Source organism: Bufo gargarizans, chromosome 5 (genome assembly GCF_014858855.1).
Source record: "Bufo gargarizans isolate SCDJY-AF-19 chromosome 5, ASM1485885v1, whole genome shotgun sequence".
Taxonomy (NCBI): Eukaryota; Metazoa; Chordata; class Amphibia; order Anura; family Bufonidae; genus Bufo; species Bufo gargarizans.
In genome coordinates, this window is record NC_058084.1 from 487,698,993 (window position 1) to 487,722,070 (window position 23,078).

Genomic DNA, 23,078 nt, shown 5'->3' on the forward strand with positions numbered 1-23,078 from the left:
GCTACGGCATTACAGTGAGTGCCAGTACTTCCCTGCATGTTTATTGGCAGCCAACAAACGTGCGGAGAGTAGACTCGAGTATGGCGCTTGAGCACACGCGCTGTTTGGCCGAACACAGCGGTGTGCCGAGAATCGCAACGCTCAAGTCAAAATGGTGTTCGGCCGAGCATGCTCGCCTAACACTAGTAAACATGCATATGCTAGCGTCATCTTGCAATGGCCTCTCACTAACAATACTGCATACATCATATGTGACACCTTCAAGGAGGAGCTTTTATAGCCACTAAGTATACAGTACAGACCAAAAGTTTGGACACACCTTCTCATTCAAAGAGTTTTCTTTATTTTCATGACTATGAAAATTGTAGATTTACACTGAAGGCATCAAAACTATGAATTAACACATGTGGAATTATATACATAGCAAAAAAGTGTGAAACATCTGAAAATATGTCATATTCTAGGTTCTTCAAAGTAGCCACTTTTTGCTTTGATTACTGCTTTGCACACTCTTGGCATTCTCTTGATAAGCTTCAAGAGGTAGTCACCTGAAATAGTTTTCACTTCACAGGTGTGCCCTGTCAGGTTTAATAAGGGGGATTTCTTGCCTTATAAATGGGGTTGGGACCATCAGTTGCGTTGTGGAGAAGTCAGGTGGATACACAGCTGATAGTCCTGCTGAATAGACTGTTAGAATTTGTATTATGGCAAGAAAAAAGCAGCTAAGTAAAGAAAAAAACGAGTGGCCATCATTACTTTAAGAAATGAAGGTCAGTCAGTCTGAAAAATTGGGAAAACTTTGAAAGTGTCCCCAAGTGCAGTCACAAAAACCATCAAGCGCTACAAAGAAACTGGCTCACATGCGGACCACCCCAGGAAAGGAAGACCAAGAGTCGCCTCTGCTGCGGAGGATAAGTTCATCCGAGTCACCAGCCTCAGAAATCGCAGGTTAACAGCAGCTCAGATTAGAGACCAGGTCAATGCCACACAGAGTTCTAGCAGCAGACACATCTCTAGAACAACTGTTAAGAGGAGACTCTGTGAATCAGGCCTTCATGGTAGAATATCTGCTAGGAAACCACTGCTAAGGACAGGCAACAAGCAGAAGAGACTTGTTTGGGCTAAAGAACACAAGGAATGGACATTAGACCAGTGGAAATCTGTGCTTTGGTCTGATGAGTCCAAATTTGAGATCTTTGGTTCCAACCACCGTGTCTTTGTGCGACGCAGAAAAGGTGAACGGATGGACTCTACATGCCTGGTTCCCACCGTGAAGCATGGAGGAGGAGGTGTGATGGTGCTTTGCTGGTGACACTGTTGGGGATTTATTCAAAATTGAAGGCATACTGAACCAGCATGGCTACCACAGCATCTTGCAGCGGCATGCTATTCCATCCGGTTGGACAATCATTTATTTTTCAACAGGACAATGATCCCAAACACACCTCCAGGCTATGTAAGGGCTATTTGACCATGAAGGAGAGTGATGGGGTGCTGCGCCAGATGACCTGGCCTCCAAAGTCACCGGACCTGAACCCAATCGAGATGGTTTGGGGTGAGCTGGACCGCAGAGTGAAAGCCTAAGGGCCAACAAGTGCTAAGCATCTCTGGGAACTCCTTCAAGACTGTTGGAAGACCATTTCAGGTGACTACCTCTTGAAGCTCATCAAGAGAATGCCAAGAGTGTGCAAAGCAGTAATCAAAGCAAAAGGTGGCTACTTTGAAGAACCTAGAATATGACATATTTTCAGTTGTTTCACACTTTTTTGTTATGTATATAATTCCACATATATTAATTCATAGTTTTGATGCCTTCAGTGTGAATCTACAATTTTCATAGTCATGAAAATAAAGAAAACTCTTTGAATGAGAAGGTGTGTCCAAACTTTTGGTCTGTACTGTATATGGGTATCATCTAAGTAATTGGCTCAAGCATTTTTCCACAGTCCATACATCATCCTTGACACATCTGTGGGAGAAGTAAGTGGCCTCTTGCAGCTTCGATCCCCCTCTGTTCTCTCTTCAGTGTTGTATAAACAGACAAGCTGCTAGAAAAGGGGGAGGGGAGGCAGTTTCAAGCAGAGACCTAGAAATCATCTCTGGTTATGTAGTCCTTGAAACAGAATAGAATGATATTCACACATCTCTATCAGTCCCCTCCTTGAATCTTATCCTTTCCCTAAGCATCTGTCCCAATGTTCTGTCTCTTCTTCACCAGCTTCCATGACAACTTATTCCTAATGAATAGCCTCCCATGACACTGGATTTGAGCATGGGGAAGTCATATGATCGTTCCCTAATTTGCGCTGATGTCATATAGGGGAAGATTGGAGGTAATCAGTGCTTCTGATTTTCCTGGATCAAAGTCTTCATACAATTCTCCCATCATCATCTCTGGTGTGACCTTGTCAACTGCTTTGCTGAACATTTATTTATTTTTTTATACAGTGAATAACACAGCGTGTAATTAGTACAAACAAAACTAAAACAACGATGATGATATCAATTTGCAACAGAATCTTTGGCCTATACTATCAATGGATTGCCGAGCTAGAAGTATCAGACTGTAACAACTTTGTTCTTTGTTTTGCACAACTTTTTCAGAGTCCAGAAACCTATTTTTACTATCTCATTTAAAATCCATATTCTTTTGAGTCAGGATCAGCAGTCACACAAGGGGGAACAAGAAACATCATCCTTTCAAGTGTCCAGACTCAACACTTTCTTGAAATGACTCCAATTACACTTTCCTTTGAGCTTCACTGTGCTTGTGGTCAACAACACTTGGAATAGACGGTTAGGGGCTACCAGCAGGCACTCTGTTCATAGCTTTTTGAATCATTAACTTTAGGCCCCTTTCACACGAGTGAGTATTCCGCGCGGGTGCAATGTGTGAAGTGAACGCATTGCACCCGCACTGAATCCTGACCCATTCATTTCTATGGGGCTGTTCACATGAGCGGTGATTTTCACGCATCACTTGTGCGTTGCGTGAAAATCGCAGCATGCTCCTCTTTGTGTGTTTTTCACGCAGGCCCCATAGAAGTGAATGGGGTTGCGTGAAAATCGCAAGCAAGTGCGAATGTGATGCGATTTTCATGCACGGTTGCTAGGAGACGATCGGGATGGAGACCCGATCATTATTATTTTCCTTATAACATGGTTATAAGGGAAAATAATAGCATTCTGAATACAGAATTCATAGTAAAATAGCGCTGGAGGGGTAAAAAAATTTTTTTAACTCGCCTGAATCCACTTGCCCGCGCAGCCCGGCATCTCCTTCTGTCTTGATCTTAGCTCTGTGTAGCAACAAGGACCTTTGGTGACGTCACAGTCATCACATGATCCATCATATGATCTTTTACCATGGTGATGGATCATGTGATGACCGGAGTGACGTCACCACAGGTCCTGTTGCTACACAAAGCTAAGATGAAGACAGAAGGAGATGCAGGCTATGCGAGCAAGTGGACTAAGGTGAGTTAAATTATTTTTTATTTATTTTTTAACCCCTCCAGCGCTATTTTACTATGCATTCTGTATTCAGAATGCTATTATTTTCCCTTATAACCATGTTATAAGGGAAAATAATACAATCTACAGAACACCGATCCCAAGCCTGAACTTCTGTGAAGAAGTTCGGGTTTGGGTACCAAACACGCGCAATTTTTATCACGCGAGTGTAAAACGCATTACAATGTTTTGCACTCGCGCAGAAAAATTAAGGGTGTTCCCGCAACGCACCCGCACATTTTCCCGCAATGCCCGTCTGAAAGAGGCCTTAGTGTCCAGTTCAGTTCCCTTTTCCCTACCCTACCGCTGCTTTCTTGATGGTACGAAGCATGTAAGGCCTGTTCTACACCCAAAACCTTCATTATCTCCTGCATCACTTCACCTGTGTCACTTTCAATGGTCTCAGGTACCCCATACCTGCACACAACTTTGGCCATAATCTTCTTTGCTTCTTTGGGTATACCTTTGGCTATCCTGAAAACAAGTCATTACACATCAATACATACTCATATATGCCCACCTTGGGTAGTTGAAAGTAGTCTGCAAGCGTTAAAACAGATACAAAGGGCAAGACGTGTGTTTCTGAGGAACCTTGAACACCTTGCCCACGTTGTTCTGGACACAAATCATACATCCTTGAGTATATCTGACTGCTCTAGTGCTGAACCCTGGGGTGTACCATGTGCTATATACTAAATCACACATAGCAGTTTTTCACTGCACCCTCCCACATGAAGCCAGAAATCTATGGCTGCTCCGAGCTGTCACAGATATCTTCTGGAGGATGCGTATAATATACAGCTGTGGCTGCTCCGAGCTGTCGCAGATATCTGCTGGAGGCAGGGCCGTCTTTACCAAGGGGTAAAAGGGGCAGCTGCCCTGTGCCCTGTTGCTCCTGGGGGGCCCAAGGCAGCTGCCTCTTGAGCCCTGCTAGCCACTGCCCCGGGTGTCAGGCTGTCAGCTACACAGGGGGTGCTGCCATGCCATGCCTGCCGGCACTCCAGGCACCGTACTGTGTTAGAGCTGTGAATGTGCTCTAGGACCTTAATGACATCATCACCATGTGACCAGTAACCTAGCAATATTACTGGTCACATGGCTATGAGGTCATCACAGGTCCTAGCAGGAGTGTTGCAGAAGTTAACTGTGGAGCTTTTCTGTGTGAAGATTGCATTTGAAAAAGGTGACAGGGGCTGTTATGTTAATATACTGTAAACTACTGTATAGTGGGGTGCTGTATACTGTGTGGGGGCCTGTATACTGTGTGGGACTGTATACTGTGTGGTGGGCTGTATACTGTGTGGGGGCCTGTATACTGTGGGGGGGCCTGTATACTTTGGGGGGGCTGTATACTGTGTGGGGGCCTGTATAGTGTGGGGGGCCTGTATAGTGTGGGGGCTATACTGCTGTACTGTATACTGTGGGGGTCTGTATACTGTGGGTGCTGTATAGTGTGGAGTGCTATACTGCTGTACTGTATAGTGTGGGGGGCTGTATCGTGTATAGTTTGGGGTGCTGTATACGGTGAGGTGCTATACTGTGAGGTGTTGTATACTGTGGGGTGCTGTATACTGTGGGCTGCTATACTGCTCTACTATATACTGTGGGGTGCTATACTGCATACTGTGGGGTGCTATACTGCATACTGTGTGCTGCTGTATACTATAGGGTGCTATACTGCATACTGTGGGGTGCTGGGATGCACTGTAACACTAGGGTGAGCCGAGCCCTGGTCTCCTTCCTGCAGAGCGGTGCCCACTTCCAGCCTGAGCCCAGCGCACTGATCCTGAGCCGCTGGAGTCTTCAGAACTGGAAGTATTTACAGTAATTCACTAGACTCCACCAGATGTGTGGATTTTTTGTGTGTGTGTTGTGGTGGAGGGCGTGATTGCATGCTAGGGTGTGAAAAGGCGGGATCCAGGCCCAAGTAAATTTTTGCCCAGGGTCCAATCAATATTAAAGATGGCCCTGGCTGGAGGAGGCATATAATATACGGCTGTGGCTGCTCCGAGCTGTCGCAGATATCTGCTGGAGGCAGGGCCGTCTTTACCAAGGGGTAAAAGGGGCAGCTGCCCTGTTGCTCCTAAGGGGCCCAAGGCAGCTGCCTCTTGAGCCCTGCTAGCCACTGCCCCGGGTGTCAGGCTTTCAGCTACACAGGGGGTGCTGCAATGCCATGCCTGACGGCATTCCAGGCACCGTACTGTGTTAGAGCTGTGAATGTGCTCTAGGACCTTAATGACATCATCACCATGTGACCAGTAACCTAGCAATATTACTGGTCACATGGCTATGAGGTCATTACAGGTCCTAGCAGGAGTGTTGCAGAAGTTAACTGTGGCGCTTTTTTGTGTGAAGATTGCATTTGAAAAAGGTGACAGGGGCTGTTATGTTAATATACTGTAAACTACTGTATAGTGGGGCGCTGTATACTGTGTGGTGGCCTGTATACTGTGGGGGGGCCTGTATACTGTGGGGGGGGGGGGAGCTGTATACTGTGGGGGGGCTTTATACTGTGGGGGGGCTGTATACTGTGGGGAAGGGCTGTATACTGTGGGGAAGGGCTGTATACTGTGGGGGGGGGCTGTATACAGTGGGGGCTGTATACTGTGTGGGGGGCTGTATACTGTGTGGGGGCCTGTATACTGTGGGGGCTGTATACTGTGTGGGGGGCTGTATACTGTGTGGAGGCCTGTATAGTGTGGAGGGGGGGCTGTATAGTGTGGGGGGGGCTGTATAGTGTGGGGGGGGCCTGTATAGTGTGGGGGGCTATAGATCTGGTGACTGTGTGGCCATTTTAGTACAGTGAACTCATTGTCATGTTCAGGAAACCAATTTGAAATGATTCGAGCTTTTTGACATGGTGCATTATCCTGCTGGAAGTAGCCATCAGAGGATGAGTACATGGTGGTCATGAAGGGATGGACATTGTCAGAAACAATGCTCAGGTAGCCCGTGGCATTTAAACGATGGCCAATTGGCACTAAGGGGCCTAAAGTGTGCCCAGAAAACATCCCCCACACCCTTACACAACCACAACCAGCCTGCACAGTGGTAACAAGGCATGATGGATACATGTTCTCATTCTGTTTACGCCAAATTCGGACTCTACCATATGAATGTCTCAACAGAAATCGAGACTCATCAGACCAGGCAACATTTTTCCAGTCTTCAACAGTCCAATTTTGGTGAGCTCGTGCAAATTGTAGCCTCTTTTTCCTATTTGTAGTGGAGATGAGTGGTACCCGGTGGGGTCTTCTGCTGTTGTAGCCCATCTGCCTCAAGGTTGTGCGTGTTGTGGCTTCACAAATGCTTTGCTGCAGACCTCGGTTGTAACGAGTGGTTATTTCAGTCAACGTTGCTCTTCTATCAGCTTGAATCAGTCGCCCATTCTCCTCTGACCTCCAGCATCAACAAGGCATTTTCGCCCACAGGACGGCCGCATACTGGAGGTTTTTCCCTTTTCACACCATTCTTTGTAAACCCTAGAAATGGTTGTGCGTGAAAATTCCAGTAACTGAGCAGATTGTGAAATACTCAGACCGGCCCATCTGGCACCAACAACCATGCCGCGCTCAAAATTGCTTAAGTCACCTTTCTTTCCCATTCTGACATTCAGTTTGGAGTTCAGGAGATTGTCTTGACCAGGACCACAACCCGACATGCATCGAAGCAACTGCCATGTGATTGGTTGACTAGATAATCGCATTAATGAGAAATAGAACAGGTGTTCCTAATAATTCTTTAGGTGAGTGTATACACATAACAAAAAAGTGTGAAACAACTGAAAATATGTCATATTCTAGGTTCTTCAAAGTAGCCACCTTTTGCTTTGATTACTACTTTGCACACTCTTGGCATTCTCTTAATGAGCTTCAAGAGGTAGTCACCTGAAATGGTCTTCCAACAGTCTTGGAGGAGCACACTTGTTGGCCCTTTTGCCTTCACTCTGCGGTCCAGCTCACCCCAAACCATCTCGATTGGGTTCAGGTCCGGTGACTGTGGAGGCCAGGTCATCTGGTGCTGCACCCCATCACTCTCCACAGGTGCGCGCGATGCCGGGATTTCGCTACCGCATAGGCTTCAGGCCTACTAGGCCTGAAGCCTAAGGCGGTGATCGGCAACGGGGCAGGGAACTATGCGCTCCGCTCCCTGCCCCGCCGCAGTATGTGGGTGTCAGCGCTTCAGCAATGAGCTCTTCCATCTGTATTGATGGAAGCGCTCATTGCTTCTGGGACTGCTGGCACCCTCGTGAGAGTCGGCACCCGGAGTGGACTGCCCCCCCCCCTGGGCACACCACTATGACTACGGGATCTAAAGGTTTAAATGTCTGCAATTGGCATTATTGCCGATCACAGACATTAGCCCCAGGTGTCTATGGCGCCCGCTTCACATGTACGTCACTGCCTGGAAAGGGGTTAAGTAAACAGTAATTATTCAGTGAGAGCTCTTCTATAGAGTAGTGGTTACGGCGGCGTCTCTGCTGTGCGGTCGTCCGGCGCTCCGGCCCCAGGTTATTTATTTTTATCAAAGGTTACTAAATAACGGGGCAAAAACCATCACAGGGTTAAATGTCACAGAGCGGTATTCGGAAGAACCGTACAATGTGCAGAGCATGGGGATCGGTAAATGACGTGAATACAAATGGCGTAAATGTTTTTCCGTCATTTAACTCTTAATGGAAAATAATATCCGTTATGGCTGTCAATGAGGGGGGAGGGGCAGACGATGTGTCCGTCCGGGGCCCTGAGGATATTATACCGGAGAATTCCCGGAACGACAGAAGGAGGCGACGGAAAAGAGGAGGAAGATACAGAAAGAGCGAGAGCAGATATGGACGCCGCGGGGAGGGAGCGGGATAAAACGGGATATGGGGGTTTCTTGTCTTTCCCTCATGAGATGGGGGGGGGGGACAAAACAGCAACATATAGAAATGTAACGTGTCATACGTATCACACAGGACAGGATTAGATACACAGCTCAGCAGACAGTATCACACAGGATAGGATTAGATACACAGCTCAGCAGACAGTATCACACAGGATAGGATTAGATACACAGCTCAGCAGACAGTATCACACAGGATAGGATTAGATACACAGCTCAGCAGACAGTATCACATAGGATTAGATACACAGCTCAGCAGACAGTATCACACAGGACAGGATTAGCTACACAGCTCAGCAGACAGTATCACACAGGACAGGATTAGATACACAGCTCAGCAGACAGTATCACACAGGATAGGATTAGATACACAGCTCAGCAGACAGTATCACACAGGATAGATACACAGCTCAGCAGACAGTATCACACACTATAGGATTAGATACACAGCTCAGCAGACAGTATCACACAGGATAGCATTAGATACACAGCTCAGCAGGCAGTATCACACAGGATAGGATTAGATACACAGCTCAGCAGACAGTATCACACAGGATAGCATTAGATAAACAGCTCAGCAGGCAGTATCACACAGGATAGGATTAGATACACAGCTCAGCAGACAGTATCACACAAGAGAAGCTGTGATCCAGGCTCAGCAGGCTGTATCTCACATGAGAGGCTTAGATACGACTGTGCTGGCCGCTCCCAGTGTTTGGGGCTCTGGAGAGGGTGAGGGAAGCGCCTGTGGCCCTCAGTGATGTGAGAAGAGGATCAGGAGCCATGTCTGGGTGTACTAACATGGCCGCCGGAGGTGTAGGGGGCGGGGCTAGTGCTGACTGACAAGTGTGCCGGGCGGGGCCAGCCCTGTGACGTCACACCGCACAGCATGCTGGGATAGGAAAACTCCAGGAACCTGAGGGAAAGAGGAAGTTCTGCTGGAAACGTCCTGTAAAGAGGCTCTGATGTCCGGACAGCGGGAGGGAGAGCCCCGGCATGAGGAGCAGGTACCGGGGAGCCGGGGGCCGCAGGCAGTAGTGCAGTGTATGATGTCTGTCACAGCTGATGCTTCAGTAGTGCAGTGTATGATGCCTGTCGCAGCTGATGCTTCAGTAGTGCAGTGTGTGATGTCTGTCGCAGCGGATGCTTCAGTGGTGCAGTGTATGATGTCTGTCGCAGCGGATGCTTCAGTGGTGCAGTGTGTGATGTCTGTCACAGCTGGTGCTTCAGTAGTGCAGTGTGTGATGTCTGTGGCAGCTGGTGCTTCAGTAGTGCAGTGTGTGATGTCTGTCGCAGCGGATGCTTCAGTGGTGCAGTGTGTGATGTCTGTCGCAGCGGATGCTTCAGTGGTGCAGTGTGTGATGTCTGTGGCAGCGGATGCTTCAGTGGTGCAGTGTGTGATGTCTGTGGCAGCGGATGCTTCAGTGGTGCAGTGTGTGATGTCTGTGGCAGCGGATGCTTCAGTGGTGCAGTGTGTGATGTCTGTGGCAGCGGGTGCTTCAGTGGTGCAGTGTGTGATGTCTGTGGCAGCGGGTGCTTCAGTGGTGCAGTGTGTGATGTCTGTGGCAGCGGGTGCTTCAGTGGTGCAGTGTGTGATGTCTGTGGCAGCGGGTGCTTCAGTGGTGCAGTGTGTGATGTCTGTGGCAGCGGGTGCTTCAGTGGTGCAGTGTGTGATGTCTGTGGCAGCGGGTGCTTCAGTGGTGCAGTGTGTGATGTCTGTGGCAGCGGGTGCTTCAGTGGTGCAGTGTGTGATGTCTGTGGCAGCGGGTGCTTCAGTGGTGCAGTGTGTGATGTCTGTGGCAGCGGGTGCTTCAGTAGTGCAGTGTGTGATGTCTGTCACAGCTGATGCTTCAGTAGTGCAGTGTGTGATGTCTGTCACAGCTGGTGCTTCAGTGGTGCAGTGTGTGATGTCTGGCAGCTGGTGCTTCAGTGGTGCAGTGTGTGATGTCTGTGGCAGCTGGTGCTTCAGTGGTGCAGTGTGTGATGTCTGTGGCAGCTGGTGCTTCAGTGGTGCAGTGTGTGATGTCTGTGGCAGCTGGTGCTTCAGTGGTGCAGTGTGTGATGTCTGTGGCAGCTGGTGCTTCAGTGGTGCAGTGTGTGATGTCTGTGGCAGCTGGTGCTTCAGTGGTGCAGTGTGTGATGTCTGTGGCAGCTGGTGCTTCAGTGGGGCAGTGTGTGATGTCTGTGGCAGCTGGTGCTTCAGTGGTGCAGTGTGTGATGTCTGTGGCAGCTGGTGCTTCAGTGGTGCAGTGTGTGATGTCTGTGGCAGCTGGTGCTTCAGTGGTGCAGTGTGTGATGAGTGCCGCAGGATCCTCCTCGCAGTCTGCTGGATGTGACTGGGTTGCTGCTGCTGCGGGGGAGGGTCAAGCTGAAAACGGGATAAAACCAGCGACATGTTTATACGGCAGGGACCGATCCAGCAGCAGCCGCCACGTCCACCGGGGCTCGTGACCGCGGCACCTGGAGCCACAAAAACCTGTAACTATAAAAGGGGTTAAAAAAAATATTTCAGATCCCCCCCCCCTAAAGTTATAAGTACATAAACAACACGCGCCGCGGGCGCCTCCGCTATTAAGATCTACAAGGATTTATCGCAAATGGGAAGAATAAAACCGTCGCCCACAATCCGGCGTCAGTGAGAAGCCCAGACGGGGAATGCGCACACAGCGCCGCACACGTCATGGCGGTCAGAAGACGGGGATGCAGAGAAAACATCAGTAATAAAACCCAGAAAACCTGTATAAATGTGGTGTCGCTGTAATCGCACCGAGCGGAGGATGAGGGGAACCGGCAGGAAACGCTGGGACCGCAAAACCCAGAAAACTGGAGGAATTGTGTGTGTTTGTTTTTAATTTTTTTATCCCCCAGTTGGAATTTTCCCGCCTCCCACTACATTGTGTAGAACTGTAAATGGCGCCATTACAAAGTACAACTGGTCCCACAAATAACAAGTCCTCGTCCGGCGATGTTAACGTCCTCGTCATCTATGTTAAGGGGAAAATAAAGAAGTTCTGGCTCCGGGAAGGCTGGGAGTAAAAAATTACAGTGAAAAATGTCCCGATTATGAAGGGGTTAAATGTCTGAAAATTCCTGTTAAAATGTAAAATCCGTAGAATCCAATGTTACTTGTTCACAGTTGCTGCTTCCAGCTTTTTAAATACCATGTGACTATAAACGACCAATCAGAGAGGAGGTTCCCCATGGTCCGCTCCATGACTACTTGCCCATCATCCCTATCGCACTGGGGATCCCTCTGTACCAGCCGGGAGGGTGAGGTCCTGTTTAGGTAACTGTCCTGTTTGGCTGTGAGGTCCATGACCCGTGGACCATTCAGCTTCCCTCCGATTAATGGCCGTCACCGGACCCCCCCCTTTATCTCTCTCCAGGTCCGGCCCTTAGGGGTCCCGTCCAGGCTGGAGATGCAGAGCCACGCGCTGCTTTTCTAGACCCCTCTTTATATTCCATCTTCTCGTGTCCTGGTTTGTAACTTGCGCAGGGCGTGTCCCACATGCTGCAGGCCACGTGGGGGCTCCGCACAGTCCACACCTACGTGGTCACAGGTTATAGTTCCCCTCACTGTCCAGTCAGTCCTGCAGATACAGCTCAGGCAGTTCTAACGTTCCGCTCCTTCCGGTGCAGCCTCCATGTGAATGATGAACCTGATCTGGTCTCGAGCTGCTGGGGGACAATTTATGTCAATTGGGGCCTTCGATAAAACAAAGTCTGGCTCCGGCCCCAGAATCGGGTCGTTGGTCAATATTTGACCTGAACTAGAGATGAATTGGATCAAGAAGGAAGAACAGAAATCTTTAGGATAGGTCATGAGATCGGGGGGCTCCTACTCCCCGGACCCCACCGATCAGCTGTATGAAGAGGCTGCTGCGCTCGGTGACCTCTTACGCCTCTTCCAAGGCCATGTGATGTCACCTTCACCGGTCACAGCTGCGATATCAAGCACAACCACTTTACTAAAGACGGTGCTTGGTGACCTGCGAGAAGACTGCAGCGCTCACCGGCGAGCCACGGTCTCCTCAAACAGCTGATTGGTCGGGTGTATCATCACTTCAGCCAGGGATTGTATGTAGGGGTCGTGTGAGGGGGCACCATACTTTACACTGCTGTGACCTCAAACATGGAGGAACTGCCCTGATGAGATCTTCTAGTCATCAGTCCAGACAATAGAGAGAAGACCTCATCTCCTCTGATTTCTCCCAAATGTCCCTCATCATCTCCGGTCATTATAAGCATTTCTATGGGATTTCATGCGGATTCTACATTGACTCCTCTTCTTCCATTTAGGTTCCTGTGATATAGGATTGTCCGATGACATCATCAGTACCAGATAATGGATGGAGACGGGGACAAGATGGCAGAGAGGATATTAAATCTTACCCTAGAGATACTCTTCCTGCTTACTGGAGAGGTGAGAGGTTCTGATGATGTCACATTACACCATTATCTATGGTAATTACAGGGGATGTGACTGGAGAGGTGAGAGGTTCTGATGATGTCACATTACACCGTTATCTATGGTAATTACAGGGGATGTGACTGGAGAGGTGAGAGGTTCTGATGATGTCACATTACACCATTATCTGTGGTAATTACAGGGGATGTGACTGGGGAGGTGAGAGGTTCTGATGATGTCACATTACACCGTTATCTATGGTAATTACAGGGGATGTGACTGGAGAGGTGAGAGGTTCTGATGATGTCACATTACACCATTATCTATGGTTATTACAGGTGGACATGGCTGTAGAAGTGATGGACTCTGGAATGTACATGGTGACATTTATTATTATGTCTTCAATGAACAGGATTACTCCACGGTGAAGAAGACGTCTAGTAATCTGATACATGAGAAGAACAATGAGAAGATCCTAGAAGTCGTCCACAAGATGATGGAGCTTCTGACTGGAGAGGTGACACCGCCGGGAATGCTGGGACATTATACAGTCACAGCACTGGAGGGGTCTGGGTGATGACGGTGTCATTGTGTTGTCAGGTTCCTCTAAGGTGTCAGGATGTCGCTGTCTATTTCTCCATGGAGGAGTGGGAGTATTTAGAAGGACACAAGGGTCTACACAAGGAGGTCAAGATGGAGGAGGACCAGCCCCTCACATCTCCAGGTAACGGACAGGACTAGATACAAATGTCCTGGAATTCTCTGTCTGTAAAGTCTGAGTCCAGTCTCTGTGTCTCCTGCAGAGAGATCCAGTCAGAGGACAACACCAGAGAGATGTCCGCGTCCTCTCCTTCCACAGGATGGTCAGGTAATGTAAATTTTCCCTATCACTGGTCACTGCTGCGTCCAGTGATTTGGCTGCAGTGGTCACATGCCCCCATCAATGGGATGTTGATTCCCAGAGTCCCAGTACCTGCGGAGGCGGTCGTGGAGTGATGAAGCCGGCAACCAGCGGTGCGGATCAGGTAAGTATGAACCCACCACAAGTCCGGTCACTCTGAAGGGATCCGTTAACAAAGGGTAAAGTTGGATGATGACCCCTTTACCGATCTTTTGTGGTCATGTAAAATATTTCTTGCAACTTCTCCAACTGTCCTGTAACTTATAATTTTTGCTTTACAGATTTTATATCAGGATGAAGATCTGCGCAATATTAATGCTACAGAGACAGATGTGAGGGGTGATGAGGAATACAAGGAGGAGATCCCTACAGAGACAGATGTGAGGGGTGATGAGGAATACAAGGAGGAGATCCCTACAGAGACAGATGTGAGGGGTGATGAGGAATACAAGGAGGAGGTTCTTACAGAGACAGAGGTGAGGGGTGATGAGGAATACAAGGAGGAGGTTCCTTCAGAGCCAGATGTGAGGGATGATGAGGAATACAAGGAGGAGATCCCTACAGAGACAGATGTGAGGGGCGAAGAGGAATACAAGGAGGAGATCCCTACAGAGACAGATGTGAGGGGTGATGACCAGTGTAAGGAGGACATTCCTACAGATAAGAGCCCAGGTGAGTAGTGACCACTAAATGATGAAACTGTGATGACCCTGAACTGGCCTTTCCCAGGTCCTAACAGTGTCCCCCAGGACTTATAGTAGGAACAGCAGGACCATCCCATGAAGAAAAATACAAAACTCATATCAGATATAGAACTCATCAGTAGATGACTGGACCAAGATGGGGAGGGTAATCAGATGGTGGAACTAACGGATGATGGGGGTTATATGGTGAGCAGATGTCTGAACAGACAATAAGTGACCCTGAATCTTTCCCTATATTTGTCCTTAAACGCTGACCCCAATACCATCACTGACCCTAAAGACATTCCTATGAAAAGAGTAACCTGTAAAACTGACCCTAAAACAAACAGGAGGACACTAAGGCCTGTTTCGCTCATTCATTAGGTCATCGCCAGCACATTTACACGGGCAAATTGTCATGAACGAGCGTTCACAAACCATAATTGGTTTGTGTAAATCCACCATAACCATAAGAACAAAGGTTCACTGATGAAGAAAACTAGGAGAGATACTAGAAAATAAGAGGATTACTGGACTGAAAAGCACAGAGCTTACACTATAACCAGCAGCCCCTGCAGAAACTAGGACTATTTACAGCGAGGCTAACCAGTCAGGAGCTCCTCTCCAAACAAGGTGAGCTACAGAAGAGAGGTCGGCTGAGCAAGAGATCAGCTACGGTATAATACATAGCAACTGCCCCAAACATACTAGTAGACAGGAGAAGAGGAAGCAGTAGGAGTGTTCCCGCTGATCCTAGTTGTCAACGACTCCCTCAGGTCTGCGCTGTGACTCTCCAGGACGTGCTCAGTAATATCAGGGTGACAGGTCTCTTCCATGAATCTCCTGGACGTGTCCTGGTGTCCCTCTGTGCAGCATTTCACAGGCCTCATGTCACCCTCTGGACTGCACTGGATTTTGGTGTCCAAATTATGACTGTGCAAGGTGTCGCCATTTGTGTCGTCCATACAGGCCGCGGGTGCCTTCCGTAATCTTCTAAAAAATGGTGAGGATTAGGCTGCCATACCACTTCATAGGATTTCTGCTCCCACCTCTACTGCAGGTTCCTGGTCCTCCTGACACCTCAGTGTAATGACTCCTTCTAGGAGCAATTATTTGAATGTTCAGTTGGCTGTAAGAGTATGGGGGCTTAGTCATAGATCTCAGCCATGGAAGAGGAATGTTATATCTTCTAACATTGTATTACTGGGACCACTGGCTGTTTCTACTGGGTCGCAGAACAGCAGTATTCCCACTGCTATGTCAGTACCGTACCTTGTAGTTGAGCTTTGTCCTCCTGGCCATTTACTGCTGCTCTGCACCCCCCCACCCAGAGACGGCGGTGTCCCAAGGCTCTAGGCGATGTCTGTCTGTCCACTACACAAAATTCTGCTGCCAACAAGATGCCATTAAACCTCTCAGTAAAATCCTGCACTACCCCCAGCAGCTGTGGCCTAATAGTTCTCTCCGGGTTCTTCCCTCCACCTCTCGGTGCTCTGCTAGTATAGGCCATTACTCGCCCCCCACCATCTTGAATTTGGGTCAGGATTGCCCCCAGCCCCTCCAAGCTTCCCTCAGTATACAGGGCAAAAGGCTCGGTGTGGTCAACATAGACCAGAACACGGGAGAGACCAACAATCTCTTCATCGGTGGGAAGGCCTGATCTGCCTTAGCCCCTTGAGATGAATTCAGGTAACACTTCACATAACAAGGAGAGAAACTGCGTCTTATAGACTGACTTGGCCGTGATTGTCACTTAGGATCCAGTAATAACTAGATAGGACAGCGCTACTTTCTTAACCCTTTCATCCCTGGGCCATTTTTTGTCTTAGAATTTCCATTTTTTACGTCCAGCTCTCTCTGAGTCATTATGACTTAAGTGCAGTCCCACCACAGTGCAATGGGTTTATTTTTACTGCGTTCCCTACACGGTAAAACTGAATAATGGAAGCACTCACTAGTATTCGCTTTATAAGATGCACTGACATCCCCCCCCCCCCCACACACACACTCATGGGGGGAAAAGTACGTCTTATATGTGGGTTTGACCTCGATGTGGTGTCTGTAGAAAAGGTCACTAACTGAACAACCCCTTTAGTTGTTTGACCACCTGATATCCCACAGCGCTGATCAGAAGGCTGGAGTTGTCACCTGTTCTTCCCTTTGTGAACCCATTCAGCAGGACTGGACTTTCAGGGCAGAGTCTAACAGCATTTCCACAGTCTAATAAAAGCAGGTCACCAACCCTGAATACTGGTTGCCTCTGGCCGGTCCTATATACTAAGAGATTCCGGATAAGTAAGCAATCGCCCCCACTCTGCTCAGCTTCCCAGCTGTCCGTGACAACCTGCCACAATTTCCGACTACCATTCTGCTCCTACTTAAGACTCCAGCACCCCCCACCCATCCTCTAATGGCCCCCTTGCTGACTCCTTAGGGAGCACATTAGCGGGGGCATAGTCGGGGTCTGACATGTAGCATATAGAATGCATCGGGGAAGCGGGGACGGTTTTGTGGAGGGCACCGGTGACAATTCTATTGCTGTCCCCTTTTACTGATCTCCCAGTGCCCCCTTATTAGTGACTCTGCCACAATTATTATTACTTATAATCCCTGATCCTCACATGCAGTTTTGGAGCTCTTGTTAAAGAACGGAGGGGTCGTTTCACTCAGTATGATTAACTGTAACAACCAGTAACCTGGTTTAATAGGGTTGATCCTGCTGACAGATACTCTGTGATGGGAACCTATCCCTTCTGTGCTGGCAGTCAGTACTTTTAGATTACCGATAGGCCAAACCCCACAGCACATGCCAGCGCTGGGAGGGAGATGAGTCCGATGAGGCTCACAACCCCCACCGTCCACCTTCTCCCGATGTTCACTGGCAGGTTTCTTTCCAGTTGTGCATAGGAAAACCAGTCAGTCTTGGTCCGGAGGCAGGGGAGGGTAGAGGCAGTCAGTCTTATCGGACTTGTCTCCCTCGCAGCCCTGGTGCACACTGTGGGGTTCGGCTTGTCAGTACTGACTGCACAGATGTGACAGACCACTGACATCACCGGGCCTGTGACTACACTATGCTGCCCCCTGTGAGGGCCACGTACTACAGGTGACAGGTTCCCTTTAAGGCAGATTATTTTATACAAAGGATTTTAATAGAGAATAGTAATCCGGCCTTACGCTGACTCCATAGCCATGGCTTTCCTCATACATCACCGCACTGTTCCTCTCCACTGCCCTGCACTGAACTGTATTTTTATGTTAAAAAATATCAGTATTATTTTAAAAAAAATTATCATTAAAAATAGTTTAACAACATTTTATTCTTGTCAGATGACTGTACTGGGAGCTCGGAGGGACAAGTGATATCTACAGATTATAATGCAGATGATCCGGGTGTCACATCAGATACGTATGAAGATTATGACATTATCCCAGATGTACCATCCACCCTTCACAGCAAAACTCTGTCATCTGATCCTTTAAAACAAATCCAATCTTCTGATTCATCACAGACCGTTAACCAGAATGCAAGCCACAAAAGGGGCGAGAGAGCCCTAAGAGCTCAGAAAGGGAAGAAGTCATATCCATGTTCAGAATGTGGGAAATTTTTTACTCACAAATCAGAACTTGAGAGGCATCAGAGAGTTCACACGGGAGAGAAGCCGTATTCATGTTCAGAATGTGGGAAATGTTTTACTCAGAAATTTTCTCTTGTTGTCCATCAAAGAATTCACACAGGGGAGAAACCGTATTCATGTTCAGACTGTGGGAAATGTTTTAATCACAAATCAGAACTTGAGAAGCATCAGAGAGTTCACACGGGAGAGAAGCCGTATTCATGTTCGGAATGTGGGAAATGTTTTACTCAGAAATTTTCTCTTGTTATCCATCAAAGAATTCACACAGGGGAGAAAGCGTATCCATGTTCAGACTGTGGGAAATGTTTTGCTTACAAATCAGAACTTGAGAAGCATCAGACAGTTCACACGGGAGAGAAGCCGTATTCATGTTCAGAATGTGAGAAATATTTTACTATGAAATCATCTCTTCTTTTACATCAAAGACTTCACACAGGGGAGAAGCCGTATTCATGTTCGGAATGTGGGAAATGGTTCACTCAGAAATCATATCTTATTAAACATCAGAGAATTCACACAGGGGAGAAGCCGTATTCATGTTCAGAATGTGCGAAATGTTTTACTCATAAATCAAATCTTCTGAAACATCAGAAAGTTCACACAAAGGAGAAGCCGTATTCATGTTCAGAATGTGGGAAATGTTTTACTAAGAAATCATATCTTCAGAGTCATCAGAGAATCCACACAGGAGAGAAGCCGTATTCGTGTTCAGAATAGGGGAAATGTTTTACTATGAAATCAAGTCTTGAGAGACATCAGCAAATTTGCATTCATGTTAAGGATGTGACTGATATTTAGTTAGAAAATCAGATCTTCACCATCATAGATGTCACACGGGAAAAAAAGCTGTAGTCGTGTTAAGAATGTTTAACTCAGAAATATATTGTTTGGTATTCAAAAATTGTTACAGGAAAAGCCACTTTCATGCAGGGAAATATTTTACTTACAAATCAAGTTTTGAGAGACATCAAGAATTCACACTGGGGAGAAACCGTATTCCTGTTCAGAATGTGGGAAATGGTGGGCTCTGAAACCCAATCTTCACCATGAAAGTCATCAGGGGAGAAGCCATAATTATGTACGAACTGTGGGAAATGTTTTACTTAGCAATCAGATTGTGTTAAACATCAGAGAATGCACGTAGGGGAGAAGCAGTTTTAACCCCTTCATAACACTTGCCATACATGTACGGCAGGTTTTGCGTATTTAACGACATCTGCCTTAAAGATAAAGTGATTGAAAACTGAATAAAAAAACATCAAAAAGTCACATATACCATAAAATGTTATCAATAGAAATTGGAGCTCGCACCGCAAATAAAGAACTTTCACAGAGCCCTGTAGACATTTTGTTTTGGAGTATTAAATCCTAGCACGATAATATAAATCTGTGATCGCTGTAATCTTATTAAACCATAGAATAAAGGTCACTGCGCAGTGAACGCTGTAAAAACAGAATCCATAGATCAGTGGCGCAACTGCATTTTAAATTATTTCTACCCTATCGGTAATTTTTTCCAGCTTCCCAATAAACCATGTGGAATAATAAATGGAAACATTAGAAAGTTTGTCCCACAAAAAAACAGCCCTGCTACAGCTTTGTGACTGGAGAAATAGAAAAGGTATGGCATTTGGATGGAGGGGAAGAAAAATAAAAGTGCAAAAAAAATTGAAAATGGTTGCAGTGGGAAGGGGTTATAAATTAAAGGAAATGTGGCGGGTGTGGAGCTCCCTTATAGGATGCTTTCTGCTTAGAGATGAGAGAATTTGTTTAGCATTTCCCAAAAATTCCTCTTCTGAATCTTTTAAAATGGTGTCCTCAATCTGAGGGTCTGAAGACGGCGTGTTTTACAGGACAATCTAAAGTAACTACTGTGATTAAGAACAAGGACACTCCTATGCAAGTGATGGTCATGAGGACTCCACCTCAACGTCTGCCGCTGCCACAACTACAATTGTGACTCCTATTTTAGACTTGGCTTCACCAAAATACCTTTGTACCTGCTGCGGACAGAAGGCGGTGTAGAATCTGACTAATTGCATTTATTGCAGGACTCCATTGTAAAGCCAAAGGACTAATGATTAACTGGTTGACCTGCGTTCTCATAGTATGCTTCCCGAATATGGATTCCACTGGTTGTATAGGTTTAATTTGGCAAGATAGATAGTGGGGATGGTTTAAAAAGTAGGATCTTCTGGATGGATGCTGGTCATTCCACAATTTGCAAGAATTAGTATTCTTTCACTTTGTGTAAGTAGGAAGGTTCTCTTTCTCCAGAAGGGAGGTAGGGTGATCCATACAGCCCGCGAAATAATGATAAAAAGAGGGGAGTAGTGTGAGAGTAATGGGGTCAATGTCAACCTTATACTCATATAATACATATAACATGAATGGTTGTGTCATACATAGATTTATATAAATTAACCTTATTTCTATAATCTATATATCCTCTGCAAAGTTTATCATTTATTCCACTGTTTCATAATATCTTGGCCTTAGAACATATTCCGAAGGCCATCTGTAATCATGTTGTAACCTGAATCTCTGTGAGGAAAAGGAAGTATTTCACCAAATTTGGAATACAATGAAGAAGTTTGAGAAATATGTAGTTTGAGCAGATATGTATCAATGAGATTCTCAGAGATTCTAGGAAATGTTTGTTACTTTTTCACGAATAATGGATCCAGATGGTCGGTATACATGTCCAAATTGGGTCCTGTATCAGCCAATTGAACTTTACCTGAAAACCTAAAAATAATCAAGGCCACCCATAGATAAATACAAATATAGCATCTTTACTAACCAATACAACAATGAGTAAAAAATGCCGGGAGTGTTGAAAAGTGGGAAAAAACTGTCAAATCCCAAAGCAAAGGTAATCTGTAAGGGGTCCGATTGTAGAACTTCCCTCTCCCACAGCCCCAGGAACAAATTAGCATATGAGGGCGCACAAGACGCCCCCATTAAGGTACCCTGGAGCTGCAGGAAGAGGGAACCCCCAAAGAAGAAGAAATTGTTGACAAGCACATATACTAACAATGTCAGAATAAACTTAAATTTATTGCGATCTAGGTCAGTGGTATGTAAGTAGAAACTGGCTGCTTCTATGCCATCCTGATGCCTTATTGATGTGTACAGGGAGTCCACATCACATGTTGCAATAATCATATCTGAATCCAGATGTAGATCTTCCAAACATCCGTGGTGTCTTCAAGATATGACGGTAAATTCTCCATTAGGGGGTGTAGGATATATTCCACGTATTTGCAGATGGAGTTGTTTAGGCTATTGACACCCGAGACATTGGGTCTCCCCAGGGGTTGTTTCGTATTCTTATGAACCTTTGGAAGAAAATACAATGTGGGAGTTATTGGATGTTCCAATAGTAGGTGCATACTTTGCTGTGTTGTGTTTATTCCATCATTTACCTGGTTTAAAATCATGGCCAATTCCCTAGTATAGGCTTATTGTGGGATTGTAGGTTAATTTTCTATAGTAATTGGAGTCATTCAACTGCCTTCCTGCTTCCCTCTCATACATAGCCATAGGCCATGTAACAATGTTACCCCCCGCCCCCCCCCTTATCTAGCCTCTTTAATACGGACTATGGACCCAGAACTATGGAGACCCCCTCAGACCTTTTGGGGTTAACTCTGCACTGAGACTTCCACTGATTGTGTTAGTGATGGGATTAAGATGGCTGACTTTAGGAGCAGCCGACTCCTAGATGAGTAGATCACCCTATGATACACTCGGGAGATAATCCCATCACATGTGTCTCTTCTCTCCCTATTCATTCATTATGGAGGGGGTGAAGATGTCTGTTTGCATGTTGTTCATGGTTGATTGAGTTATGTTGTTAGACTTCTTGAACTGTATATATACTGAGTTGATCTTTAATAAAGGGAGTTCCTGTTTTACCCTCAACATAGTGTCATCTCATGTGTGGGGGAACAGCTATATTTACTCTGGGGATTGCTATCTGTATTATACTCCCCTGGGATTACAACACGGTTCTACCCACTGGAAGTTGGATCCTGGTCGTGGTTGGAAGACGGCGAGACCTTAACCAAGTTGCGGCGGTTTGTGGGGTCGGCAGTGATTACGGTGGAGTGCTCGGAGTCCTCAGGAAGCACTAGGAGCATCCATCAACGGAGGTACCCAGTCGGAGTGCCAGGAGATCCGTTACAGAAACCCCCCATAAATAACCCCATTGTAGAAACAAGGTATTCAAAACTGATTTTAGAAATGTTAACCCTTTAGGTGTTCCACAAGAATTAAAGGAAAAATGGAGATGAAATATAAAAATTTTACTTTTTGGGCAGATTTTCCATCTTAACCCCTTCCCGACTGCAATCTGTCTATATACGTGCTTATTACACATGCCCCGTGCAGCTAGCACTTGTATAGACGCCAGGCAGCTCTTTACGCTTGGATTAAAGCTTCTGCCCCTGTCCTGCTGCTATCACGGACAGCATACAGTTCAGTAATGCCTGCAACGGACCAATCAGAGTGGTCCCTTGCTGGCAATCGATCCGATTGGTTAGTCTGTGCAGACTAACCAATCGGATCGCGGCAGTGAAAAAGTGCCTGTTCCAAGCTCTGATCTGCGCTCTGCAGATCAGAGCCTGAAATCAGGTAATGTGTCCTGAAGCCCCCCGATCTGTGCCCCCTCACCCCTCCTGTGAGCCCTGCCTCCGCCTGCCTTAGGTGCGGTCCCCACCCCCCCATCCATGTATCGTACCCCTGATGCGGGCCCCCCCCCCTTTAAAGCGCTGCCCCATCTGTGCCCCCCGATGCGGTCCCCCTGCTTTATTTGATATCAGCGGCTCCATTCCTGAGCCGCCAACATCAGCAGCGGGTGCCAGCTGTATGCTGACACTCTGCTGTAACCCCTTAGATGCAGCGGCATCCATGGGGTTAATAGAGGGAGGGGCTCCCTCTCTCAACCATCGGGGCTGTCGCGCTGTGGTGCCATTTGCAAAAGCGTCCGGTGTTGCCATTTACAGGACATTTGATAGTATTATACTTTGCAATGCAAAAGCATTGCAAAG

General features: G+C 46.9%; 1 protein-coding gene across 1 annotated transcript in view; it reads left to right on the forward strand.

The window, feature by feature from the left end:
- The window catches only part of LOC122937811 (zinc finger protein 569-like), a 350,216-nt gene extending 328,509 nt beyond the window's left edge, over window positions 1–21,707 (forward strand). The window contains exons 35-38 of the mRNA XM_044292901.1: window positions 13,406–13,529; window positions 13,609–13,673; window positions 13,988–14,378; window positions 17,717–21,707. Of these exons, the coding sequence (XP_044148836.1) occupies window positions 13,406–13,529; window positions 13,609–13,673; window positions 13,988–14,378; window positions 17,717–18,741 (1,605 nt within the window). The 3' untranslated portion in view covers window positions 18,742–21,707. The remainder of the gene's footprint in view (window positions 1–13,405; window positions 13,530–13,608; window positions 13,674–13,987; window positions 14,379–17,716) is intronic.
- Window positions 21,708–23,078: the final 1,371 nt, after the last annotated feature.